Source organism: Pituophis catenifer, unplaced genomic scaffold (genome assembly GCF_029215685.1).
Source record: "Pituophis catenifer annectens isolate HBS135680 unplaced genomic scaffold, rPitCat1.0.hap2 SCAF_4, whole genome shotgun sequence".
NCBI classification, from domain to species: domain Eukaryota; kingdom Metazoa; phylum Chordata; class Lepidosauria; order Squamata; family Colubridae; genus Pituophis; species Pituophis catenifer.
The window spans coordinates 115,456,601-115,474,704 of NW_027256884.1; the positions used below are offsets into that span (position 1 = coordinate 115,456,601).

Below are 18,104 nucleotides of genomic sequence, written 5' to 3' on the forward strand. Positions count from 1 at the left end.
AGTAGAATGTACATATTGTGTTCAGAGAACACAGAAGTGAATAGTTGAGAAATTCTGCCTTTGCTTTGGTACCTGTTATATTTTTGGCATATTCACTGAAGAGGATTTTTTAAAAAAATCTTTTATTCTGGGCATACGTGAAACCTTTGGAATGTCCTTCGCTTCTTTACCAATCTCAGCTTCTCCTGAGCTTTGACTTTCTAAAGAAAAATCCCATGGCAATTCAATTACGGAAAAATTGGTCATAAACATGTTTATAATGTGCCCATTAGGCTATAAGGGTTTGAAAAGCATTCGGAATGGAAATCTGTACAACATTATGCTATGAAGGACCAGGACTCCAATATTAATTCTTTATAGTGCCAATAAAGGGCAAATATATGCAGTAAGAGGCATAATCGTTGCGCCCATGTAACACCTCTCCTGCGCGAGCTGCACTGGCTCCCGGTGGTCTTCCGGGTGCGATTCAAGGTGTTAGTCATCACCTTTAAAGCGCTCCATGGCTTAGGGCCTGGGTACCTACGAGACCGTCTTTTGCCACCAATAGCCTCCCACCGACCAGACCAGTTCGTTCTCACAGGGAGGGACTACTCAGGGTACCGTCAGTCAAATTATGCTGACTGGCGACTCCCAGGGGGAGGGCCTTCTCTGTGAGGGCTCCAACCCTTTGGAATGAACTGCCCCCGGAAATACGGAATATCCCTGATCTCCGTGCTTTCCGCCATGCCCTCAAGACCCTGATGTTCCAACAGGCGGGGCTAAACATATGAACATGTGAATGATTTTTTAAAATGTTATCTAATTCTGGGTTTTATTTAATTGGCCAAACTAAGTAATAATTTTAATTAGCAATTTTATGATGTTTGTGTGTCTATATTTTTCTTGGCTGTACACCGCCTTGAGTCCTTCGGGAGAAAGGCAGTATAGAAATATAATAATAAATAATTAATAAATAAATAAATAAATAAATAAATAAATAAATAAATAAATAAATAAATAAATAAATAAATAAAATACAAACTGCCCAAACAAAATATCTGAAACTGCACTATTAAATATATGAACCAAGAAATAGGTATGTAGGGGAGGCAGTAGTTCTTGAAATTCAGCTGCTCTAAAGAACAATCTCTTCTTCAGGCATAAATAATTAAAAAGACTGGCAATGAACAATTTTTAATTTGCTGATTACATTTGTGTACAGGTAGTCCTTGACTTACAACAGCTAATGTAGTGACCGTTCAAAGTTACAATGGCACTGAAAAAAGTGACTTATGACCATTTTTCACACTTATGACCATTGCAGCATCCCTGTGATCATGTGATCAAAATTCAGTTACTTGGCAACTGCCTCATATTTATGACTGTTGCCGTATCCCAGGGTCATGTGATCACCTTTTGCAATCTTTGTCAGGCAAAGTCAATGGAGAAGCCAGATTCACTTAACAAATGTGTTACTAACTTAACAACTACAGTGGTTCACTTAACTACTGTGGCAATAAAATGCGGCAAAATTCACTTAACAAATGTCTCAATTAGCAACTGAAATGTTCGGCTCAATTGTAGTCATAAGTCGAGGACTACCTGTAATCTACTGAACATAATAATTTGCAAATCGAGTTTAAAAAATGTTCTGCATAATACTTGGCAACATTGCTTAATTTCACGAAGGTATTTAACACTATTTCAAGATGCTTATGAATTATGACACATAATTACCTCTGTAGTTACTCAAGTATTCTACAATGAAAATAGATACAACAGACCCAGAATGTTTCTTTCAATAACATCAAAGTTTTATTTATGGTAAATAAAATATATTTTCAACTAGCCAACAAGTTACACCAAGCAATCTTTCCAAACTTTTCAAATTATAAATAGCAATAGCATTTAGACTTATATACTGATTTTTACAGTCTTTTACAGCCCTCTCTAAGTGGTTTTACAGAGTCAGCATATTGCCCCCAACAATTTAGGTCCTCATTTTACCCACCTCGAAAGGATGGAAGGCTGAATCAACCTTGAGCCTGGTGAGATACGAACTGCCAAATTGCAGGCAGCCGGCAGGCAGCAGAAGTAGCCTGCAGTACTGCACTCTAACCACTGCGGCACCGAGGCTCAACACCTTCTTTTATTTAATAGTAGCAAACATTAATACATGAATCACCATTCACTTTTTATGTCACTCCAAACCATTATGAAATCATGTCCTAAAAAGGGCCAGCCTATCCAGATCCCCAACTAGAGTCACTTGAGAGATGATTGACCTCACAAGCCATCAACTTTGTGACCTTCATCAGAATATTGAGCTGCAGTTTAGATTGTATTTTGCAGATACTTGAAGCATCAGGATGTTGTGAATTAGCTTAGTGTCGTTCAGGAAGCATGAAAATGTATCCTTGGGGGGGAAAAACAGCACGGTTGGTCTTCTTCACGAAAGAAATGTTCGCACGGTACCCTTGATGGTTCCTCTGCATATCGGGCATTTCCTAAGGGAAGGGGCACATTCCTTGCAAACAACCAAATGGCCACAGGGGATGAAGACAATGGACACTTCCTTGTCCATGCAGACTTTGCAAGTTCTCTCCTCTTGCAATCGTCTCAGTTGTTCTTCCATAGGTAAACCTGCAATTAAAGACTCTTTATAATCCATGCAAAAATGACATTTTGAATTATGCTTTATTTTAATGAAGGCATTCCTCACTTCTCTGCCATTCGCAACCCTTCCTCTTCCTAAATCCATGAATTTATGAATGAAAGCAAATATACGTGTCCCGGGATAATGTTGTAGGATCCAGTCTGGGTTGTTCACTGGGACCCAGAGGTTTTGTGTTCTGAGCTTTTGGACTCGTGCTGGAGCCCATCCTCAGAGAACTTCTCTCTCACCAGAATGTGTCACTGACACAGGTTGGATCCTATCACCAATTTATATTGAGACATTTTACTGAAGAAAGGAAGACTATTCTATTTCAGGCCCAAAGATTTCCCTGTCCATGTGCATCCATCTTATCAAATTAAATTTTGAAATACTCAAAATATTAACCTGGCTCAGTTTTATAAACATTCGTAACTCCTATTATGAGCTATTTCACTGTAACCTGTTTTCTTAAAAACATTGCAATCCTTATATTCCAAATGCCACTCGTGTCTGTTTAGTAAATTGTTTACCTGAAACATCTTCCGTTGGAATGTATGTCATTTTCTTCTCCACTAAAGAAAGCAAGTTAAATATTGTTAGATCAAGTAACAAATTACCTCAGATTCATTAGAATGTAGATAAATACTAACACCCCACCCCCTGCTTAACACTTATGAGAATAACAGCGAATTGCTTTTGGGAAGTCTAATCAACAGAATTTCCTCTGCATTATCTATTACATATAAGAGGAAGGAAACTGTTTGCATCTCTTACCTATGAAAAACTCATAAATCCATTACAGTTGGGATTTACAGTAGACTAGGGTTACCACTTCTCAAGAAAATGACAATCCAAAGCATTTCTCTAAGAAACTCACCAAACAAATCCTTGTATAATGCAGGATCACACTCCTGTAAACAATTTCTGAATATGTCTGCTGCAGAATTTCCTTTCACCAAGATGGTATCAATCAGTTCTCTAGCTTGCAAAGATGTCTGTGTTTTTTGTTTAATAACTTGGTGTTCCTGGTCACTTATTATTTTGGAACTTAATAAACTTTCCAGGATAGGAAGCGTACATGTCAAGCGCTGAAACAATGCCATTCGATTCTTTCTGATTAAAGTCAGTTCTGAAATATAAGAAATGAAAAGATGACACAGGGCAAATTAGCAGTTTTAGCAGAAAATGTGAGTAAAAATGGACATTTCTCCAGGTTTTGAACTTATCCAGGGGAAGTACACAATGGGGGCATCATGAATGTAATACAGTATTTCTTTTTTTACCTCATAAAAACATACAGTTTTCCAGATTCACAAAATCCAACAGATCTACTATCTTTGTTGAAAGAAACTTAACACCGTTTTTAAATTCAAACTCCAATTTACTTTAAAAAGATGACTCTTACAATAGCACATAAATTAGCATAATAGCATAGCATTTAGCTGGTGAAACCGACGGATAGGAGTAGCATGATCAATATATTAAATAAATATACCCAACTACTGGACGGCACTAATAATTTCCCATTTTTTATACAAATTAATTAATGCAGGTTTTGTCAGCTGTAGAGTTTCACCACCCTCCCCCAAAATAGCTAATAACCCTATTTTGGCTCCAGTGCACATAAACAATACAGCCATTCTTGTAAAGTCCTACGTTGGCTTGAGAAGTTATTTTGCCCTTTGTTATATGAGAAACTGCCTTGTATTCAGTCATCACAAAACTATAGCAACTGTGTTATCAAGAGGTTCTATTATATGCATACGTGTTAGAAAACTGACAGCATCTATATTAATCAGGCTAAGCCCTTTAAAAGCTCTGTGGGTTTTTTTTTTCTTCCTCGCCCTAACATCTTGGAAAAGGAACAGATAGAATATAGGTAGAAAGTTTCACAAATGCTACTTCGTTTGGTGTCACAATGGTAACAAACATGTCCAGGCAGCTATCAAGATTTACAGGATAAAGTCTTGAGATACCTTAGTTATGGCATACAGCTTTGTAAATACAGTAACAGGATCCCTTTGAAAATTATGCAAACAAAATTCTTAAGAGGACTTGTTAAGTTTGCTCCAGGGTGCCTGCACACTGCTAAGCTTGGAATCTGATCTGATCTCCATTGAGACTCATCTAAATATTTAGAATAGAATAACAGAGTTGGAAGGGACCTTGGAGGTCTTCTAGTCCAATCCCCTGCTTAGGCAGGAAACCCTACACCACTTCAGACAAATGGTTATCCAATCTCTTCTTAAAAACTTTCAGTGTTGGAGCATTCACAACTTCTGCAGGCAAGTTGTTCCATTAATTGATTGCTCTGTCAAAAAATTTCTCTAGTTCTAAGCTGCTTCTCTCCTTGATTGGTTTCCACCCATTGCTTGTTGTCCTGCCCTCAGGTGCTTTGGAGAATAGCTTGACTCCCTCTTCTTTGTGGCAACTCCTGAAATATTGGAACACTGCTATCATGTCACCCCCCCGTCCTTCTTTTCATCAAACTAGACATACCCAATTCCAGCAACCATTCTTTTTGTTTTAGCCTCCAGTCCCTTAATCATCTTCGTTGCTCTTCTCTGCACTCTTTCTAGATCTAACAGATTGGTTTAATCTATTTTGAGGGTCTTCTATCTACTCTGGCTCTCCAATATTCATGGCTAATGTGAATAACTTTGAATGAAAATGCTGTGGTCTCTCTAGGTATCGGAGTTCATTAGACTCTGAAAATGCTCTGAAAAAAAGGGGGGGTCTTTGACTCAAGCAGCAGAATTCATCAAACTGAAGCTGTGAAACTTTTTATATACCTGATGTTATTTTTTCTGATGGATCCTCCTTCTCCTCTTCCTTCTTCTCATCTTCTGCACTAATGAGGTCAGAGACAAGATCGTTTACTGTTTTGTAATTCTCCCCTGTTGTTAAGATTTTACTCTGAACTGTTTGCTTGACCAGTCTTCTGCTGAATCCCATCTCCAAAACAGCTTCAACCATGGGTGTTTTCATGATGACGGCATCTTCTGAGGTATTTTCACCAGGTTCAAAATGGATAACTATTCAGAGAAAAACAGTCTAGCATTATTTCTCGAAATATCAGTATCTTACCAGGTTCAAAATAATTAAAAACAAGACAAATGAAAAAGAATCACTTCTGTACTGGATCCCACATCTAGTATACCTTGTTTCCCCCAAAATAAGACATCCCCTGATAATAAGCCCAATCGGGCTTTTGAGTGCATAGCAATAAGGCCAAGCGCTTATTTCAGGGTTCAAAAAAATATAAAACAGGATTTTATTTTCAGGGAAACACGGTACTGGAAATCCAAGTTCTTTTTCCTAAAAAAGAGGCATATGTATTCCAGCTACAATCTTCAAACACAGAATGTGAGTATATGAAGATGTCACATCCTGAATCAAGCCTTCAGTCAATTTAGTTTGCTATTCCCTATTCTCTCTCAGATTCATGTCAGCTTCATTAGTCCCACTGCTTGAAAAAGTTATAATTAGACAATAAGGCCTCAAATTCAGGCCTTGTATACACTACTGAATTATGCCACTTGCTTTAAGGTTTAAACTTAGCCTCCTCAACAGATCTTTTATTCTGTTTTATTCTGTTATTGTGATCTTGTGTAGACATGGTAATTTAGAAAATGTATATATAACCATATTCACCACCAGAGGGCTTTGGTGATTTAAAAAGGTATATATTTGGATATCTATGGAGATTTTAAGCAAGCAGCTAAAAAAGGTTAATTTTCACTTACGTTTTATAGCGCAAGTTGATTTTATTGCAAAATTGAATGTTTCTGGTTTAAGTTTAAATTTGAATGGTCAGCGTCAGAAATGTTTGACTTAAAAACCATGACAAAGTATCTTACTAACTTAGTAAGAATAACAAAACCAAATTGCTACAGACCATGTGTTAACATCTGAGTGCTAGATTCCCATATCAATTTTATAAATGCTATCAAAATTCTGATAAGAGCCAGTCTGGCATAGTTGTTACAAGGAGTGGGCTAGAAAATCAGGAGATCTGACATTAGAGTCCTGCCTTGGCCACAAAATCAGCTGCATAACCCTGGGTCAGTCCTTCTCTCTTAGCCTTAGGAAGGAGGCAACGGAAAACTGTCTGAAAAACTCTAGGGACTATCCAGGTAATCACCAAGAGACAACTCTAACGCAAAGGCACAAAATAAACAAATCAAAATACTTACTTGGTACTTCTGTATTTTCATCTACAGGTGTATCTGCAGTGGATAACAACTGCAACACAGATAAGAAAAAAAAACAGATTTTTAGAAGGAAATGTTTGCTTTTTGAAAGGATACATTGCTCACAAAGAGTTTGCTAACAGTTAATACTTTTTTTTTATTTATTGCAAAAGTTTTACAATTACATTTTCACCCCTTTTCCCCCCCCCTCAACCCATCCCAAACTTCCCAACCTCGCCCTCCCTAACCCTCCCCTCCCCCCAGACTTCCATACAATATACTCAGATCAAGAGAAAAACCCCCCTTTGTATAAAACTTGAACCCCTTGAACAGTTAATACTTTTAACCAATCTTTCTCAATACAATTCCACGGGATAGATTGAAGCTGCAACATTTGAGAACTGTCCACATGTTGTAGTCCCAAATTATCTGGGTGCCACTAATTTGGGGGAACTGGTGAATCTTCAGCCTAAATATCTGCATGTGCTTTGATTAAAATGCCATGCTACACTGCACTTGATCCTAGCTCATTATATAAATGTTGCCATGTTTCTGTAATCATGTGCAAGATCAATCAGATACAGATAGTTCTCGACTTATGATCATAATTGAACTCTGAATTATGGTCATAAGTCATGCTAGTCATTAAACAGGTCACCATGCGACTACACCCGATTTTAAGATCTTTTCAGCTGCAGTTGTTAAGTAAATCACAGAGGTCTTTACATGAATCATTGTCCATCATGGGCTTTTTTATTTTGCTGAAATCAGAAACAAACACCAGTTTCCAAGGGAAAAAAAACCCGTAAATCAGTCATGAGATCACAGGATGATCCAAACAGCTGTATATGCAGAGCAGTTGCCAAGCACCCAAATGCAATCATGTGACTGTGGGTGGGTGAGTGGGAGGAGTCCATCAGAATTTTGAATTTGGGTTGTAATAACCCTGGGGAGGTCCATCGTAACTTCAAACAGTTGCTAAGCAACCAGTGTCAAGTCAAATACTACTTTTACTGCTTGTCCACAACAGCCAACAGAGCCCATGCCTGTTATTTATCCAATTTTATGTAAGTTTTTTTACAGGCAGCATATTTATAGTCTTTAATCGCTCAATCTTTTAGCTCTATCATCAATCTTTTAACTCTTAACAAAACAGTCTAGGAGCAGACTGTTTTCTCGTTATAATGCTTTATTTCACAGCCTCTGTGGTCTTGGTTAAAGCCTGAAACAAATGGATTGCACTGTTCTTTTACAAAACCACAGTGTGGTGTTCTTGCTAAAGACAATATTAGTAAGGGGGCTCTAAACCTTCCCTCCTACTTCAAAGTACTGCCTGCCAGAGCTTACCCTATTCTTGTAAACACAGTCTGATCAGATAAAGTTCAAGGTAGCATACAATTTTGAAAACAGGTTAATTCTCTCAACAAATGTATGCACTATGCTGCAAAAGAAAAAGCACATCAGGCTATTACGGAAAATGCAACAGTACTTGCATACCTGTTGAAGAAGATGAGGATACCTTGCTTGAACTTGGCGGACAAACTCTTGACCTTTCCTATAAATCAGGTATTCACAACTAGAAGAAAAAGTATACCAAGCTTAAGTTTTAATATGCAGGATATCAGCTCTTTTAAGAATATTTATTAGCCACAATGCTCTGCTTAATAAGCCAAAGATTAAAACCTACCTAGGACAATACACTGAAGCATTAAATATAGTCAAGCTGTCAAAAATGGAATTTAGATGTGAAAAACATTATTACCCAATCAACACTGAGAGAACCAAAACCAATTAATCCCCTCTATGAGGCAGATACTAAGTATATAGTAGTCTTTATTTTATATTCAATTTATATCCCGTTTATTACATCTCAAAATAATCCCAAATTAGTGCCAAACATCTTCACTACCAATGGAATCTTTATTATATGCAATTGTATTAGAAAATCAAGAACTTAATTTTTGAATAAATCCTATCTTAAGAGCTGTTTGGCCCGGAGCCTTAGAATGGTGAGCCAAAATTTTATTCATTCCTAAGGTTTTGCTTAACCCCATGGCCAAAAGGAGTTATTTATTCCATTCTCTGGATTAAAATCACTTTTTAAAAAATCTAACTTCAGTTATTCAGAATGCAACCTAATCAGTACAGTACTTGATTAGAACTTAGGTAGAACAGCTTTGTTAAACACTTTAGTATCTAGTGTTCTTTAAAAAGGTAAGTATTGTTTAACCCAGCAGAACTTTTGAAAATAACTTTTGAAATAGCTAGAGTAAGAATGCTTTTATTCTTGAATCAATATTTAATATCTTGCTTTCCACAGCAGTTAAGAATATGCTCCAGGAAAGCAAACAAGATTTCTCCCTCAGCATGTTTTCATGATGGCTGTGTAAATACACAAAAAAAAGGTCTATGAACAACCTCTTTTCAAATAAGTAAAGAAACCATACATTTTTCTCCAACAATATATGGCAGCTGTATCTAGGATGAATAATATGCAGCCACATCTCGATGGATTTTCAGATAATTCTGACCACCTTAAAGTTCAGTTCTAAGCAAGTTATGACAGCTAATAATTCCATGTGATCTCCAAAACTTTAGTTTCATTTCTTGAATAGCAATGTTCCTTAAAAATAGATCTCACTGAGGAATCCTTTTTGGAGAAACAGTTCTACTTTCAATAGGACAAAAGTATTACAATAACCTCTTTGTTATTACATTTTTAAAAAAATGAAAGGTACCTTGGAAACCATTTAGCATGCTCCACCCATGGATCATCCCCAGTCTCCCAACACCTGAGTCCACCATCGCAGCAGAAGCATTTGACATCATCATTGCGACCTTAACAACAACAACAAACATTTCATGGAGTAATTAGACAGAAAGACAAATGGTAAATTTAAACTGTTGAAAAATCCGATTAACATCCAAAACATGAAAGAACAAGTTCTTACCCACATAATAGAAGCCAGCATCTGCCAGTTGCTGTGGATGAACTGGAACCGTAACTGGCCAATTTTTGAAGGTTCTGAAACGGCCTATGTAGTTTTGCATGCCCAAATTAAAGCCAGTCAAACTTGAACAGTTCTGAATTTGTTCCACAAAAGGACAGTTTGGGAAATGCCTTTGATGTTCTGATATAGCATTGTCCTTTGGTTCCCAATTACTCAACTGACCACCACACGCAAAACAAGCCACCCTGTCTGAAGGGCCTACATAATAAAACCCAGCTTTGGCTAAAGAAGATGGGGACAAAAATGTTAGGGGCCATGCCTTGAAACTGAGTAATCGGCTTTCTTCCGTGCTCATCATAGGGTTGAAAGCCTTTGGTCTCAAATGCGACAGATCTTCTACTGCTGCAGATTTAACTGGATTATGAGGAAAACTGGAAAAGCTTCCACTGTAATACCCAACTTGACCCAAACTTAAGGCTTGCATTGAAGAATGTGAAAAGTTCAGTCCAGAGGTAGCTGGAGGTGAAAAGGCAGAACGAAACGAGGATCCAAGGTTAGTCACTGAAGTCAGACTCTGAACAAAACTGCAACTGGGATAGAGTTGCTTATGCTTCTCCAGGGCACTGTCACCTTTTTTCCAGTTATCCAACATTAAGCCACAATTGTAACATTTCACTTTGTCTTTCAGACCAGTGTAATAGAAACCAGCTCGAGCAAGACTCCTTTCAGATACTGGTACATTCGATGGAAAAGTGGAATATGTAGACATCCTGTAAAGTTCACACGATAAGTCATACTTCAGTTCTGTCACCTCTGCGTCATTCTTCAGTTTTGGCAGAAATGAGCCAATAACATTCATGATGAAGATAAAACAGGAGAGGAGTAAAGGACGAGTCTGAAGTTTGGGAGATAATTTTGTGCAATTCTTATCAACTTCCAGGCCATAATAAAATAAAAACCTGAAAGTTAACGTTACATGCAATGCTTATTTTCTTTTTTTATTACTTCACTTTAGTAGTTCCTTTTTGACAGGGTAATTTGTTCCCAATTTCACAATCCAGACTTTTTTAAAAATATGGTAGTTCCCTTTTCTTCTATAATTACAGAAGTCTTAGTAAAATGAGGGAGGAGCATATTTAAAATAAAGGAAGTTTGAAGAAACAATTAAGGCTTTAATTATAAATCTGTATACATGGGGCTTCTCTCCCAATGAATCTCAATTCTTTCCAAATGAAATAATGGAGGAATATTGTTTAAACTTTTATTTCTGAAAGAGCAAGGTCAAAATAATGGATCTAAGAAGGACTATCCGTATGGTACTACAGAAAAGCCAACTTAAATCAAATGCACATCTTTGAATACCTCTCCTTACAATAAGAAACCATTTTTTTCTTATCAATATACCACTTCACTCAGTAATACTTCACAAAATTCCTCAAAGGTTATCCTGACACATATGAATGAAATGTGATCAAAGGAATTTTGGTCACCAAAAATTCTTCTAACAGGCTTGGACTGTTGTCTTTTTTATATTCTCACTAGTATAGTGAATTTTCAGTCAGGCTGCATTATTATTATTAAAGGATTACTGAATTTAATAAGTTTATGGAGATGTCGAACCCAAAGCAGCAGTTTAAATTCATTAACCAAAATATCATTGCAGATAATGTTTGATAAGTGGATGTAGCTGTCCTGCATAGTGGCAAAAACCAATTTGAATATTTATGCACAAAATTATCTCCCAAACTTCAGACTCTAGTCCCTTCAAGGGGCTTAAGCAGCCATAATGCAATATGGTATTCACAAGGAGAAATGTTTACAAAAAGACTTAAAAATACGTTTTTTTCGGGTTTCTGAAACCTGCATGAAAAGAAAAATACGTAAGCTCCTTTAAACAACAATTAACTTTGTATATAAACTGTTAGAAATAATGCATATATAAAGTTTAAACTTTATTCCATGGTTATGTTTTTGGATTAAAAGTTTAAAACTTGTGGTTCATCAGTCACAAAAGACTAGAAGTGCACAAAATCCTATTGTATCTATATTAAATCATCAATTTACAGATGAGTTACTCAACCTTTGCAAATTAAAATCTTCCAGAGTTCAACTTCTAAAACTCAGGTTGACTACATAGCTCTGAACAAACCCCAACACTCTTTAGTATCTTAAACTTATACTTACAATTTCCTCTAGATAAAAACTTTAACTCAACTGTGCATTGTAGGTATCACTAGAAGGCAACGGCTGTCTTCTTTTTTTTATCCATGTTATAAAAATAACCCTGGATTTTCAGCCTCCTTAAAATAAAGTTGCTACAGTAAACAAAAAAAGATCCACCTCGGGACCAGATCATCTAGTGCAGGGATGGGCAACTATGACAACTTCAAGACCTGTGGACTTCAACTCCCAGAATTCCTGAGTCCATAGTTGTCATAGTTGCCTAATCCTGAGCTAGTGCTTTCCAAACTTTTACATCTCTTTGTGGCAGTCAGTGTGGCTAATACCAGTTGATGTAACTGCAGTCAAAAACACTTAAATTTAGAATCAGATAAGCTATTCTTGATTCCTCAAAAAGAAATTGCAGAAATCTGTTTAGACTAACACAATTTTTGATCACAAGAACCACTTTAATATGGCATACACACACATATATGTTTGATCCCTTCTGTCTAATTATAGAAACATCAGTGAATATGTATATCTTATTTAGAAAAGAGGTGGAAAGGAATGGTTTCATAGAGTGAAGCCAAACCAAAAAGATAAATATACTTTAGGATACAAATGTAAATGAGGTTCAGGCAAGTTAATAATTTATTAAACTTTTATGTGAACTCTCAACAAGTAATTATAATAAGAGATCCAGAATAGGTGTAACCCAACTCAGAAACCAGCAATTCGGGGTGAACTGGCAATGCAAGACATTTAGAAGTATAAAGAGATTTACAAATGGGAAACCTATGAAGACACCTTTGTTGTATTACTTATGTCCTACATTAAAGACTGGAGCTGGAAAATGAAGAATGGATGAGAGCACAAAGGACCCCTCATTTCAACCCTGAGCTACCAATACTCTCCTTTATCAGTATCATTATAATTAAAGGTGTGGACTGACTGCTAGGAAACAAATATAATTAAATTATAGAAATCTTAACTGAGCAGATCAGTAGGACTGTATAAAAAGAAGAGGCAGATTACCATCAAATGAAGCCATTTGCTATATCATATCTTGTTCATATCTAGCCGGTTTTTGTTAAAATCACAGAAGTAGTGTTAAACAGATCATGGACATGATCAAAAGCACTAATGTTTATGCGCCTTTAGTCAACTGTATTTAATTCCTACATTCATCTGAATCCAGTAACTCTGGGCACTGAGAATTACCCACAAGTTATTCTTTCATTATCAGAAATTTCATCTTCTAATCTAAAAGATCTTCTAAAGGATCAGGATGACATTTGAACCTCACTTTTCTAGCTCTATAGAAAAATATACGCTATATTCTTGTCCTAATAAATCCAGCCAACTTCATAAAACAACATTTTGAAACTGTATTCAGGGAAAACCCTGAAGGCTCCTAAGAAGCTTATCAGCAAGGACAGACTTGTTTTTAGAAAGATCCAGGGACTTCAACATCCTTAGACAGCCTTTCCAACATGAACCTTTCCAAATGTATCACTGTACCCCTAATAATTTATTCCCAGGCATCTGGGAACTGTGGAAGACCCAACCCTGATGTAAGTAGAGGTCATTAGATTGGTTTTGGTCAATTCACTACAATCATCTTCAGATTCAGTATTCATTATGAGGACCCAAATTGTTGGGGGTGATAGGCTGACTCTGTAAACCGCTTAGAGAGGGCTGTAAAGCGGTATATAAATCTAAGTGCTATTGCTATTATCTTAAAACATATAATCCTCCAGATGTTGCTGGAGTTCAGCTTTCAGGATCATCACCACTGGATATACTGATGAAAGCTGCCATTCCACCCTACCCAGAAGGCAAAAAAATAATAATAAGAGGTTAAAGCCTCCTTTGAATCAGGTTTCACTTCTGGCCACTGCACAATTGCACTCCTATTATTTGGGGGCTTGTCGATCAGAAAAGGTGGGCAGTTCAGCGGTTCGAATCCCTAGTACAGGTCTCCTGCGTGAGCTGGGGGGGTTGGACTAGATGACCTCCAAGGTCCCTTCCCACTCTGTTACTGTTAGTTATTTAGCTGTAGCCCTGAGATTTCCCTGTGGTCTTCTTTCCCCAATTGCTCAACCTCTCCAACCACGTTTAGCAATCGGGGATCAGCAAGGTCCACGCCCCCCGCCCCCCCCCCCCAAAAAGCACAGGCAGCGCCCAGTCTCAGAGGCGGGATTCACAATTTGCCCTTGTTAGCAGCTGCACTTACACAACTCTTACGCAGTCAAAGCTCAAAGCTTTCTGCGCACCCGGAAAATGGGTAATCAGCAAGTCGATGTGAAAATAGCAGCTTCGATTACACAAACACGTATATACACATACATACCTGTATGTGTGTGTACGTACACACAGAGCACCCCAATATCTCAGCCCCCCTCCCCCTCCCTCCCCCATTGTCCAGAGACGCCGCCGCAGCAAACCCCGCCCACGCCGCCCCACGCGTGCGCAGCCCCCACTTACCTCCGCAGCCGACGGTTAGTCTTTCATGCGAAGGGCGAGCGCAAACTTTGATATATATATATAGAGCGTCGCGAGGAGGGGAAGAATCAAAACGGACGTCAAACCACCAAGGCGTTGGGCGGAAGCCCCGCCCCCGGTTTGGGGAGTATGAAAAAACGGAAATTCGAAACAGGGCTCCGCCCCCATCCTATTGGAAGGGGAAAAAAACAGAGGGCGGAGCCTTTTAGTCTCCGTGACGGCGTGACGGTTCTTATAACAAAGGGCGTATGGGCTCCTCTGGACGCGCATGCGCCAACTGGGTTCTATGGGGGGGCGTGGCTTCGTTTGTGGTGCTGTGTTGTTGTTTCTTTTCCAATTCATTCGACTTCCGCAGGGTTGGTTCGTTTCCCCACTTCGGGAAAAGGAGCCTGATCTGAATTGCAAACGAATCCAGAATTTTCCTAATCGGATGGCCTCCCAGCGAGTTTATTTGCAGAGTTTTTTTTTTTAATTGACTCTTTGGAAAGAGTTCCGTGGATCGTGGGAACTTCGAAAAAATTCCGGATCGGGATCGGGGGAAAAACCCACGATTCTCCTAAATAGGCTGGGGGTGGGGGTAAGAACCGTGACGTCCCCGAGTCTCTTTTATTCATTATTATTATTATTATTATTATTATTATTATTATTATTATTATTATTATTATTATTATTATTATTATAATATCTTTGGTGAGATTCACAGCCTTTCACAGTCTGGTAAATTTAGAATTTCTAAATAGCGGGGTATTGCTCCAAGGGCTCCAATTACAATCAGGACAACACACGATTTCTTTTTCCACAGTCGCTCAACTTCAAGTTGCAAGTCCCGGTACTTTGTGATTTTTTTTCTTGCTGCTTATCTTCAATCAGTGCATCACCAGGTATTGCAATGTCAGTGAACCACACTGTTTTCTTTTCGACTATTGTTATGTCAGGTGTGTTGTGGACCAAGTGCCTGTCAGTCTGAATCCTGAAGTCCCACAAGATCTTGAGTTTCTCATTCTCTAAAACTTTCTCAACCTGATGGTCCCAGTGGTTTTTGCTGTACTCAAATCCAAACTTCTGGCACAATTTCTAGTGAATGAGCTTAGCAACATGGTCATGGCGTTGTAGATAGTCAGTTTGTGAAATTTTGCTGCACCCACTGATCAGGTGGTCGACTGTTATTATTATTATTATTATTATTATTATTATTATTATTATTATTATTAGTTAATCTTTAGTGAGATTCACAGCCTTTGAGGCTGGTTAATAGCTCAGCAGTTCAAGTGCTAACCAAGGACCTAGGAACTGTTAAGGTATCGTCAGAGGATGTAAGCTGTTCCGAGTAAGGTGGTTTTTTGTAGAGTCAAAATGTTCAAGTCCGGTAAATTTAGAATTTCTAAATATTATTATTATTATTATTATTATTATTATTATTATTATTATTATTATTATTATTATTATTATTATTATTATTATTTCTGCTAAGAGACCCACCATCGAGGATCACCGATTTTTCAGGCTGCAGGACTGTGCCCATGGCATCAAGACTTGGGAGGTGGTGGGGATGGTGGGGATTGTGGAGGAAGGGAAAAATAACCAACTTTTTGGAAATAGGTAGGAGGAGATTCGTCCAATTTTGCCCCTGTTTTGCAATGTGTCTTAAACATTGGAGGAGACTCACATGGGAAGGACCAGAAATAGAATAGAATAGAATTCTTTATTGGCCAAGTGTGATTGGATACACAAGGAATTTGTCTTTGGTGCATACACTCTCAGTGTACATAAAAAGACAAGATACATTGGGGGCAGAGGGCGAGAAAATGGAAGGAAAAAATCTTAAGGCATGCATTGCAAAATGGATTTTGGTAGGTTGCAATGCCCCCAGACTCAGTTTTTGCAGGACAAGTGTTTTAATGCTTCCTGCTGGAGTAACTTCACAGCTTGACCTCTTGATTTGGACCTAAGAAAGCAGCAGGCTTTAATAGCAATAGCATTTAGACTTATATACTGCTTCGCAGTGCTTTTACAGCCCTCTCTAAGCGGTTTACAGAGTCAGCATATTGCCCTCAACGATCTGGGTCCTGAAGGATGGAAGGCTGAATCAACCTTAAGCCTGATGAGATTCGAACTGCCAAACTTCCAGCAGCCAGCAGTCAGCAGAAATAGCCTGCAGTACTGCTTTCTAACCACTGCTCAACTACGGCGTATAATGTGGCCAGTGGCCATAAGGAGATACCAGCTTTCTCCTTATAGAATGATGGGTCATTCTGGAGCAATTATTTCTGAGCTGCTTTCAACCACCACCTTAGCTTCCACTTGATCTGGGCTCTAGATACTCTACCAGCTTCATTTTGAAGTCCTACACGGTGGCATTTACACATTGGTGCTTTTTCCCCCCCTCGCTCTGCCTATGCAGAACATGCTTAGATTCAGAAGTTGGGTGTGAATCCAGACACACTGTATTGTTGAATTCCTTATTGTGCTGGCTTGAGTTATATAAGTTATTCAAGCCAAAGTTTGACTATGTATCACTATGAATTGTGCCACATTTTGTCACAGTGTTGAGGGTGGGGTGGGGGGGAATCCATAACTAATTTTCCCAAGGGTTAAACATAATTGATGTCAGCAGTGTGTGTGTGTATAAGTTTCGGCTATTTAAGGCACGTGTGTAAGTACAGATGGGATCGAGATATACGTATATACCCTGTTTCCCCCAAAATAAGCTCCCCTGATAATAAGCCCAATTGGGTTTTTGAGTGCATGGCAATAAGGCCAAGCACTTATTTCAGGGTTCAAAAAAATATAAGAAAGGGTCTTATTTTCAGGGAAACACAGTATATATATTCTATGTCTTTCTGTGTCTATTTATTTATCTATCTATCCCATCTGTACTTACAAGCATGCCTTAAATAACTCAAACTTGGTCTCTGTGGGCCACCAATAGGGCTAAAATGCTTATTAAATATGAGGTGGATGGTTAGGAAAGTAGTAATTGTTTCTTGATGATTTTTCTCCGTGCTCAAAAGCACAGCTGAAAGATTAGTGTAAGGCTGCTGAGTTGATAGGAACGTTTTGAAATAAGGAAACATGAATCTTTTTCTTCTAGGAAATTCCAGATCAAAGCAAGCTTTCGTTTTGGACAAAATTTTCGGGGTAAATTAAAAGGTAAAATTTCTGATTACTTTATGATTATCACAAGATGGAAAAACTATCATTGGTCATGCAGAAAATCAAGACTGGTGTTTTATTTCAGTATAAACACCATTCATTTTAAATCTGGTTTTGTAGAGTTAAGACTTTGAAACAAAGATCCATTCAATTAGGTACAGAGAGTTCAAGAACATTAGGGGCTTTCTGTCCAGGGGAATCCCAGCAGCGATGTTTCCATTTCGGATAAGCACATTTTAAAAGGGGAATTCCAGTCCTTGAATTGTTTCCTGTATGTGTCATGGCACAGCCAATAAGCTGCGTGGCAGATTCGCTAACAGGAATCTTTTGAGTGCTGCCAACATCGTTGATCTGTGACCACTAGCTTATTTTTAATGAAGTTTGTGCCCTAGTCTTTAACAAGGCATAGTCTTTCTCATTCAGGTATCTGATTGCATGTGTTTCTATAAATGACAAAAAGTACATTCATGAGTCTCTCACTTCCCGAATGTTATGAAAATGAAT

The 18,104-nt window shown here is 38.1% G+C and overlaps 1 protein-coding gene across 1 annotated transcript; it reads right to left on the bottom strand.

The window, feature by feature from the left end:
- Positions 1 to 1,771: 1,771 nt before the first annotated feature.
- Positions 1,772 to 14,552, bottom strand: LOC139316266 (putative inhibitor of apoptosis). The gene is made up of 9 exons (XM_070942886.1): positions 14,430 to 14,552; positions 9,780 to 11,639; positions 9,567 to 9,666; positions 8,326 to 8,404; positions 6,832 to 6,880; positions 5,428 to 5,670; positions 3,513 to 3,764; positions 3,166 to 3,207; positions 1,772 to 2,622 (listed from the first exon to the last, which is right to left on the bottom strand). Exons 2-9 carry the CDS (start codon positions 10,636 to 10,638, stop codon positions 2,429 to 2,431), a joined length of 1,818 nt encoding a protein of 605 aa, XP_070798987.1. The 5' UTR covers positions 10,639 to 11,639; positions 14,430 to 14,552; the 3' UTR covers positions 1,772 to 2,428.
- Between the last annotated feature and the right edge of the window lie 3,552 nt (positions 14,553 to 18,104).

What these genes read in the sequence shown, in the direction of transcription:
- LOC139316266 (XM_070942886.1), bottom strand. Translation starts at nt 10,638, where the DNA reads ATGAATGTTATTGGCTCATTTCTGCCAAAACTGAAGAATGACGCAGAG. An exon ending in ATTATACAAGGATTTGTTTG is followed by an intron (nt 3,208 to 3,512) that starts GTGAGTTTCTTA and finishes TGCTTTCTTTAG; the next exon opens with TGGAGAAGAAAATGACATAC. An exon ending in TCCAACGGAAGATGTTTCAG is followed by an intron (nt 2,623 to 3,165) that starts GTAAACAATTTA and finishes CTTTAATTGCAG; the next exon opens with GTTTACCTATGGAAGAACAA.